Raw genomic sequence first — 10301 nt, 5'->3', positions numbered from 1 at the left:
GAGACATGCTGTCGTACCTGGCCTTCTCGGGCCGGCACACGAAACACAGCGTTTGGGTGCTGACGCAAAAATTTAACTCGGTGCTCAAAGACCTAAGGGAGCAGATGCGATGGTGGCCCTACGACTCGAGCAAGCCCACCAATCATCTCCTCTATCTCGACGCCAACAACCTGTGCGCCTGGGCCATGAACCGGTCTCTACCCACCGGGAGATTCGCGTGGTTGGATGATGAGATTGATATCATGAGCATCATGCCGGATTCGAACAAAGGCTACATCCTCGAAGTGGACTTGGACTATCCCGCGGAACTCCATGCTGCTCACAACAGCTATCCGCTGGCTCCCGAACGGTTGAAGATGAACCGAGACTGGATGTCAGACTATCAACTAACGTTGCTCGGGAAAAATAAGCTGGCCAACGTGGAAAAACTCTTCCCTAACTTAATGCACAAGACTAAGTACGTGGTGCACTATCGGAATCTGCAACTGTACTTATCGCTGGGCATGAAGCTGAAAAAAATACATCGGGTGCTCAAATTTAATCAAAGTCCCTGGATGGAACCTTACATTCGGTTGAACACCGAGCTGCGAAAACAAGCCACGAGCGACTTTGAGAAAAATCTCTACAAACTCATGAACAATTTGGTGTTTGGCAAAACCATGGAAAATTTAAGAAGATGAGTGACGGTCAAACTCACGAGGAAGAAAAACTCAGGAAGTTGATAGCCAGCCCAGCCTTCAATCGAAGTAAACTGTTCGATAATGACTTGGCGGCTCTCCACATGAACAAAAGCCATATCAAGCTCAACCGACCCATTTACCTGGGGATGAGCATTCTCGGCCTGTCCAAACATTTGATGTACGATTTTTATTACAACCAACTCAAGCCACAGTACGGCAATCGGTGTGAGCTGCTGCACACCGACACCGATTCCTTGTTGTTGAATATACGCGCCGAGGACTATACGAGGACATAGTGAAACACATCGATTTGTACGACACCAGCGACTATCCGAAAGACCATCAAATCCACAGCCAAGCCAATAAAAAAGTCCTTGGCAAAATGAAAGAAGAAAGCACCGGCACACCGATCGCCGAGTACGTTGGGTTAAGACCTAAGATGTATTCTATTAAGAAAGCCGATCACGACGAAATCCGAAAGGTGAAAGGGGTCAAGAAATACGTGGTGAAACACCACATCAAACACACTCTCTTCAAACAGGCTCTCTTCGATAAACACACGTTCAAACACCCCATGAACGCGTTGAGAAGCGACAAACACAACATCTATGGAATCACAATCACGCCCATGGATACCAAACGATGGATTGCGAACGATGGCATCCACACTTATAGCTAAGGGTACCAACAGTAGGCCTCGACCCGTTTGAAGTTTCCGAGACCCCCAATAAAGGAAACTCCACTCGATGCGTCGAGACAATTGAATGAACGATAGCGTGTATACATCATGGAAAAGGTTTACTACAGCCCTCGGGGTTACTGGAAAGGTGTGAGCGCCATCCCGAAGCTGGCCACAGCCGCTCGCGTCTCCGAGGATACCGCCAAAGCTTGGCTTGAAAAACAAGCCATCATGCAAGTGTACCTGCCGGCTCCCCGATACATCCCGAGAAGAAAGTTTGACATTTCCATACCCAATCGTACCCATCAAGCTGACCTCCTGTTTCTCCCGCAGACAGGGCGAGAAACAAAACGTACAAGTACGCCCTGACCGTCGTGGACGATGCCAGTCGCTACAAGGAAGCAGAGCTGTTAACGACCAAAGATTCGAGTCAAGTCGCTAAGGCCTTAGAACACATCTACAAACGCAGTCGCTTGACCTGGCCTGCCGTATTGCAAGTCGATCCTGGACGCGAGTTCATGGGAGCCGTGTCGCAGCTGTTATCGAAGCATAAAGTCCAGGTGAGACGAGGCGTGGCTGGAGCTCACCGAAGCCAAGCCATCGTCGAAAGATTCAACAGGACTTTAGCTGAGCGTTTGTTCGGACATCAGTATGCCCGAGAGATGGTCAACCCAGAAAAACGATCGATGGAATGGGTCGTACGCTTACCGCAAGTGGTGTCGGCGATCAACAACGAAGTCACTCGACTCCTCGATAAAAGACCCGTCGAAGCCATTCGAATGAAATCCGTGACGATCGAATCAGCTGCGCCATCACATCACGGCTAAGAGAAAAAAACACCTGACCGGGTCATCGTGAGGTATCTGTACCAGCCCACTGAACTCGAAGGAGGGGATAAACGTCGTGCCACAGACCCCGTATGGTCCATGAAAACATACCGCATCGACTGAGTGGACATCAAAGACGACGAACTGACTCTGTATTATTTGCAAGACGGACCGGGTAGGGGATTCGTCAGAGAGGAATTGATGATCGTCCCTCACGACACTGTATTACCCCCTTCTTATTAAAGATTCTTCTTATGTATCTCATTATCAACATGTGGAGATTGATCGAGAAACGGTTGTTCAGACGTGTCAGGGTGGACGTCAGTGGCCTCGATATTTACGCCGCCCTTCGTCGAGTCATAAGTCGAGGGAAATTCACCAGCCTGTACAATAGTTTAGGTCTAGTGGGCACCGAACGGTTACAACGTCTCATGGATACGTTAGTCGATTATAGCCTGACAACCAGGGAACCCATCGCCCCGTACTCCACCTACTCCGTAGCTTACTTGGACGAGTTTATGGTAGACCCCATCCACAAAGTTATCCCTCAATATTACAGATACCTTGCGTGAACCCTAGATTATGAGTCCAACACTCTAACCATCACACTGGCGAGCCGGCTAATACTTCAATGCTCGGAACTTTGGGTCTAGGCTGACGGCACATCGAAGGATGCCTCTCGATAGACCATCGCCGTTTTTAAGGGGGGCTGGGGAACTTAGTTCATAAAAAGAAGCTTCTAAGCCGCATCTGATGCAAAACCCCCATTCTATTACTACACCTAACCCTAAACCCAAACCCCTCGAAATAATCCAAATAAATTGAATATATTTCAATCAAGGTTACGGGCGGAACTCTTTACCAACATACCTCTAGACAAGGGCAGATATAAATAAAAACATACCTCCACTTTGACATTACATGAGGGTCCCAGCCAAAGGCTCACATGAACCAAAATTAATTGATCTGAAAGTAAATCTTTCTTGGGACAGCATTCAGTGTCATTCAGGATATGGCATGCATAACCTAGTCATTGAAAGTACATCACAGTGACCTACTCTGATTACAAAAGACCATCATCACATTTCACATATAAGTGAGTGAGTGAGTTGAGTTTAATACTGCTCTGAACAGTATCCAGTTATATCCTGGGATTTCAGCTTGATGTGGGAGTCAAGCCCAAAATGATGTGTATTGGATGTTGACCACTTTCGTGAAACCCGAGACCACTCACATAAGTATTCAGACAATATAACCAATTCATGTATTAGACTTCTATAAAGCCTGCGGAATAGAGGAAAAATAGTGAAATATCAAACATCCTTAAATGTGTTCTCGAGTGTGGTGGACACTCCAATTTTTTTTTCAGTCTTCAGATCACTACCCCTCCCAAAGCATGCTACTTATTAAAGTTCACTGACATATGGTAAAAGCCTCTTGATGTGTGAAACAAACTAGTGAGTGAGTATGGTTTTAGGCCACTTTTAGCAATATCATGGCAGGGAACACCAGAAATGGGCTTCACACATTGCACCCATGTGGGGAATTGAATCCAGGTTTTGGTGTGACAGGCGAATGTTTTAGCCACAAGGCTACCCCACCGGCCCTGAAACAAAGTCCCCAGAGCTATAACATATAAGATTTAACACTGGGATGTACAAGCACTGAATCTCCAGCGGCTGTTGCATTCAAACTCAAACAAAACCATAAAGCGTCCCTAGTTGCTTAATGATGTGACCGGGGTGGTGGTGTAGCCAGGGTAGTGGTTAAAGCCGAAGACCCGGGTTCAAGCCCCCACATCGGTACAAGTGTAAACCCATTTCTGGTGTCCCCTGTTGGGTATTGATTGATTATTGCTTAAAGCAGCATAAAACCAAACTCAATCACTCACTAATGATGTGAGCCTTGCAATGATCAGTTCAGGGACACATGTAGCTGATCAGAAATAACATCCCAATGTTCTCCAGGTATGTTATGGTAAGCAACACAAGTACCCTGAAATAAGGTTTAATGTGGCATTTGTTTGCTGATGCTGTTTATAAAGTGCTTGCCTCCGAGAGACCACACTGCAGTTCTAACATGGATACCACATCCAGACACAATACACTGTCTCCAATCTGTCCAGTTGTAGTTCCATTCCCTGAATGGCACACCAGGTGACAAGTACCATCATTAATGTGACGCCTCCCATGATTGAACCTGCCTGTGGCTGATAAAATTACTGAAGTTTGCAGTATGCTCATTTAGTCTTTCATCCATTTTCAGCATAAAAAGCTTTGATCTTTGATGTCAACATCCATTTAGTATTTATCATGGATAAGTTTAACATAACACACATGCAGTGATGCTACATATTGTCAAGAAATTTGTTACTTTTTTGCATATTGATTTCTAGCCTTGTATTGAATGACATGCATCAGTATTCCATTAAAGCTACAAAGCCCTGTTGTTGTTTTTCTGAATTTTTATTTCGCTATCATCTCATTCCCAGTATATAAGATCCATACAACAAAACGCACTTGTTAGTGTCTCTATATGTCTTTGCAAACACACACACATTATATATGTTTAAAAATAATGTCATCCTTATTTGTGACAGTCTGAATATCCAGCTTGACTGGACACTTGAGGAAGTAGGAGAGAATCTCTTCAGTGTACCCCCACAGGAAGTACATCTTTTGTGCGTTGATGTTTTGATACATCATGGTCGTGATGGTGATGATATTGTGTCGCCTCTTTATGATCACTTCTGATGCTACCAGAGTGGGAAATGTGCCCTTGATGAATCGACGAATGAAGATATCCTCCACAGTTGTCTCTGACCTCCGACCTTCACCCTTCAAATTACCTGAAACAAAGCACATGCCATATACTAGTACTGTACATAAAGTGTGTCACATTGGTCTGTACTTGGATTTAACTTGAGTGACGTTGGTTTAACATTAGCGAAACATACAACGTTTGGGTGACAACTTCTTGTATGTTGCATATAGTGATGTTGTGATGTAGATACTTACACTGTTGTCAAGCTGAGTGACGTTGGTTTAACATTAGCGAAACATACAACGTTTGGGTGACAACTTCTTGTATGTTGCATATAGTGATGTTGTGATGTAGATACTTACACTGTTGTCAAGCTGAGTGACGTTGGTTTAACATTAGCGAAACATACAACGTTTGGGTGACAACTTCTTTGTATGTTGCATATAGTGATGTTGTGATGTAGATACTTACACTGTTGTCAAGCTGAGTGGACGTTGGTTTAACATTAGCTTGAAATATACAACGTTTGGGTGACAACTTCTTGTATGTTGCATATAGTGATGTTGTGATGTAGATACTTACACTGTTATCAAGCTGAGTGGACGTTGGTTTAACATTAGCTAAAACATACAACGTTTGGGTGACAACTTCTTGTATGTTGCATATAGTGATGTTGTGATGTAGATACTTACACTGTTGTCAAGCTGAGTGGACGTTGGTTTAACATTAGCGAAACATACAACGTTTGGGTGACAACTTCTTGTATGTTGCATATAGTGATGTTGTGATGTAGATACTTACACTGTTGTCAAGCTGAGTGACGTTGGTTTAACATTAGCGAAAACATACAAGCGTTTGGGTGACAACTTCTTGTATGTTGCATATAGTGATGTTGTGATGTAGATACTTACACTGTTGTCAAGCTGAGTGACGTTGGTTTAACATTAGCGAAACATGCAACGTTTGGGTGACAACTTCTTGTATGTTGCATATAGTGATGTTGTGATGTAGATACTTACACTGTTATCAAGCTGAGTGACGTTGGTTTAACATTAGCGAAACATGCAACGTTTGGGTGACAACTTCTTGTATGTTGCATATAGTGATGTTGTGATGTAGATACTTACACTGTTATCAAGCTGAGTGACGTTGGTTTAACATTAGCTTAAACATGCAACGCGTTTGGGTGACAACTTCTTGTATGTTGCATATAGTGATGTTGTGATGTAGATACTTACACTGTTATCAAGCTGAGTGACGTTGGTTTAACATTAGCGAAACATGCAACGTTTGGGTGACAACTTCTTGTATGTTGCATATAGTGATGTTTTGATGTAGATACTTACACTGTTATGAAGCTGAGTGACGTTGGTTTAACATTAGCGAAACATGCAACGTTTGGGTGACAACTTCTTGTATGTTGCATATAGTGATGTTGTGATGTAGATACTTACACTGTTGTCAAGCTGAGTGACGTTGGTTTAACGTTAGCGAAACATACAACGTTTGGGTGACAACTTCTTGTATGTTGCATATAGTGATGTTGTGATGTAGATACTTACACTGTTGTCAAGCTGAGTGACGTTGGTTTAACATTAGCGAAACATACAACGTTTGGGTGACAACTTCTTGTATGTTGCATATAGTGATGTTGTGATGTAGATACTTACACTGTTGTCAAGCTGAGTGGACGTTGGTTTAACATTAGCGAAACATACAACGTTTGGGTGACAACTTCTTGTATGTTGCATATAGTGATGTTGTGATGTAGATACTTACACTGTTGTCAAGCTGAGTGACGTTGGTTTAACATTAGTGAAACATACAACGTTTGGGTGACAACTTCTTGTATGTTGCATATAGTGATGTTGTGATGTAGATACTTACACTGTTGTCAAGCTGAGTGGCGTTGGTTTAACATTAGTGAAACATACAGCGTTTGGGTGACAACTTCTTGTATGTTGCATATAGTGATGTTGTGATGTAGATACTTACACTGTTGTCAAGCTGAGTGGCGTTGGTTTAACATTAGTGAAACATACAACGTTTGGGTGACAACTTCTTGTATGTTGCATATAGTGATGTTGTGATGTAGATACTTACACTGTTGTCAAGCTGAGTGACGTTGGTTTAACATTAGTGAAACATACAACGCGTTTGGGTGACAACTTCTTGTATGTTGCATATAGTGATGTTGTGATGTAGATACTTACACTGTTGTCAAGCTGAGTGACGTTGGTTTAACATTAGTGAAACATACAACGTTTGGGTGACAACATTGCATATAGTGATGTTGTGGATGTAGATACGTTTTACACTGTTGTCAAGCTGAGTGACGTTGGTTTAACTTCTTGTAGTGAAACATACACGCGTTTGGGGTGACAACTTCTTGTATGTTGAGTGATGTTGTGATGTAGATACTTACACTGTTGTCAAGCTGAGTGACGTTGGTTTAACATTAGTGAAACATACAACGTTTGGGTGACAACTTCTTGTATGTTGCATATAGTGATGTTGTGATGTAGATACTTACACTGTTGTCAAGCTGAGTGACGTTGGTTTAACATTAGTGAAACATACAACGTTTGGGTGACAACTTCTTGTATGTTGCATATAGTGATGTTGTGATGTAGATACTTACACTGTTGTCAAGCTGAGTGACGTTGGTTTAACATTAGCAAAACATACAACGTTTGGGTGACAACTTCTTGTATGTTGCATATAGTGATGTTGTGATGTAGATACTTACACTGTTGTCAAGCTGAGTGACGTTGGTTTAACATTAGTGAAACATACAACGTTTGGGTGACAACTTCTTGTATGTTGCATATAGTGATGTTGTGATGTAGATACTTACACTGTTGTCAAGCTGAGTGACGTTGGTTTAACATTAGTGAAACATACAACGTTTGGGTGACAACTTCTTGTATGTTGCATATAGTGATGTTTTGATGTAGATACTTACACTGTTATCAATATTGTTCTTTGCATTAAACAAGAAGTTGTCATCATTAAAGTTGTATGCTTTATTATTTACCTCGAAACTTCGAGAATGCTGATCAAACAATTGGTTTAACATTAGTCTGAAAGTATTTGATTCATATCAAGTAATGTTAGCTTGAGGGAGAAAGTATGATGTGACATACACTAAATTTGAGTCATCATTGCCTATACAGCTGACAAAATCATATGGACTGGAAAAAAACCCAACTTCATGTTCCATTTGGAAATTCTTTGTTTGCTGTTTAACGCTGCATCCAGCAATATTCCAACTTTATGGCAGCAGTCTGTAAATAATGGAGTCTGGACCAGACAATCCAGTGATCAGCAGCATGAGCATCGATCTACACATATTGGGATACGATGACATGTGTCAACCAAGACTTAGTCAGTGAGCCGGACCACCCGATCCCGTTAGTTGTCTCTTACAACAAATATGGGTTGCTGAGGACCAATTCTAACCCGGATCTGCATGGGTCTGGAAATTCTATTTTGCCAGCCACACAAACTAACACTACATAAATTCACACTTCACTCTACATGCTCCTGAGGCATAAAACTGAATCGGAACTATAAGTGATGTGCTTTGGACTGGCAAACATTTGAGGGACCGGTAATTTTTATTTTATTTCTTGGGACTGAGAGTTTAAAAAACTGATGGGAACACTAACAACTGATTTACATGAAACCACAGATTTCCATGACACCAATAGTCTCCATCGCACCCTTAAGCTCCAGGAAAACGACTAACAACCATGGTGACACAACCATGGTGACACAAATGACGTACATGACACCACCGATATCCATAATCCAAAACACCACTAATCCCCCTAACCTCCCCAAACCCCACTAATCTCCAAGAGACCTACTTGTGTTCCAGGTGTTCCATGACTTGCGGACACCTATCATTTGAGGAGGATTGGCTTCTTCATACGTCAAAGCTTTGTCTCCCTTGATGGATATTTTTGGAACACCAGACCGGATGTTTTTACACACACAGGCTGTTGTGGTTACACCCCTCATCTGTAACTCGGCAAGCTTGATGAGACAGGGCACCCGATTTCGTACCTGGAAATTGAGTAATAAAGATAGTCAAGCTATCCTTTCATACACAATTATGTCTTATGTCATGTGTAATATGTCACTGCTGAAAACTGTGACATTATTTACAGGCTACACAAATTTGAGCCAGTACATCTGCAGCAAGAAAATCTTGGATAGCAAGCCATATTTTATTGAAAACTATATGCATGCAACCTATGACGCATAGAGTTATGAAAGCACAGAAATATACATATAATCTGTTACATATTATTAAGGATTTCTTACAAATCCTGTTGTTTTTAGCTCCTACATCCAGGTCTACTACAAAGAGTATATTTGTTGATTTTATTTGGATAAGATTCAAATTTCAGACTGAAATGGTCATAGAAAAGGAGCTGTACTGCTCAAGAATTATTACTTAAAATTGCCTCAAAAACCAACACATCCTTCATTCAGATTGGTAGGATAAAGTCAAAATGTGAAAATATAAAACGGACGGATGCTGATTCAGCTCTAGACATGTCCTTTCACCATTGAATAAGGAAGGCAATTGTATCTTTGATGTAATAAGACAATTCCATGTTGCAGTTTCGAGCGTTAGCCAAAGATAATTGGCATTTGCTTGTGTGCCAACTGGAGTAGGTGCTGTTAGTTTTGCTTAGCTGCCTCTGCACACCAATTGTACGGAGGAATAAATGAAATTGTATTCAGATATGAAGTAGAAATGAATCTGAAGTATTAAAATCCACGCAACATCGTTTTCAATTCAATTAATAACAGGGGCGGTGGGGTAGCCTAATGGTTAAAGCGTTGGCTCGTCACGCCAAAAACCCGGGTTCGAATCCCCACATGGGTACAATGTGTGAAGCCCATTTCTGGTGTCCCCCGCCGTGATGTTGCTGGAATATTGCTAAAAGCGGCGTAAAACCAAACTCAGTCAGTCAGTCAATTAATAACATCGAATAAGCATTTCATTCGACTTGGCAGCATTATTAAGTGTAAACATTTATTGGTTGAAAACCGGACAGTCTGTCCGAAAGGTCAACTCGGAGGCGATACAGTGTCGCTAATGTCCCTTATGCCGGTCACGCAATATAATCTACACTAAATCCCACTACTGTAATTTGTATACTTGCAATAGGGGTTGCTGTTTTTATTGACGTAACCACATTTACACCACACACCTGACACAACACTGAGGCCATGCTGTCAGTTCTGCGATCATTCTGCACTCACAACATTACCAAATGTAAACTGACTTTTCACTGGCTAGTGGTAAGACATCAACCAATTGCTGTGTTCGTT

At 42.0% G+C, this 10301-nt stretch overlaps 1 protein-coding gene across 2 annotated transcripts; it reads right to left on the bottom strand.

Annotated features, from left to right (window-relative positions):
* Positions 1-4632: 4632 nt before the first annotated feature.
* On the bottom strand, positions 4633-10293 carry LOC124261414 (28S ribosomal protein S24, mitochondrial-like). 2 transcript variants are annotated; one of them, XM_046695730.1, is made up of 3 exons: positions 10181-10293; positions 8822-9020; positions 4633-5034 (listed from the first exon to the last, which is right to left on the bottom strand). In XM_046695730.1, exons 1-3 carry the CDS (start codon positions 10199-10201, stop codon positions 4745-4747), a joined length of 510 nt encoding a protein of 169 aa, XP_046551686.1. In that variant the 5' UTR covers positions 10202-10293; the 3' UTR covers positions 4633-4744. The 2 variants fall into 2 exon arrangements, with proteins under 2 accessions (XP_046551686.1, XP_046551685.1); XM_046695729.1 differs by having other exon boundaries at positions 10133-10220.
* Positions 10294-10301: the final 8 nt, after the last annotated feature.

This window comes from Haliotis rubra, unplaced genomic scaffold (assembly GCF_003918875.1).
Source record: "Haliotis rubra isolate DU_JTF1 unplaced genomic scaffold, ASM391887v1 Scf8, whole genome shotgun sequence".
NCBI lineage: Eukaryota > Metazoa > Mollusca > Gastropoda > Lepetellida > Haliotidae > Haliotis > Haliotis rubra.
The sequence above is the reverse complement of the archived record's forward strand: the minus strand, read 5'-3'. Positions and strand labels throughout refer to the sequence as shown.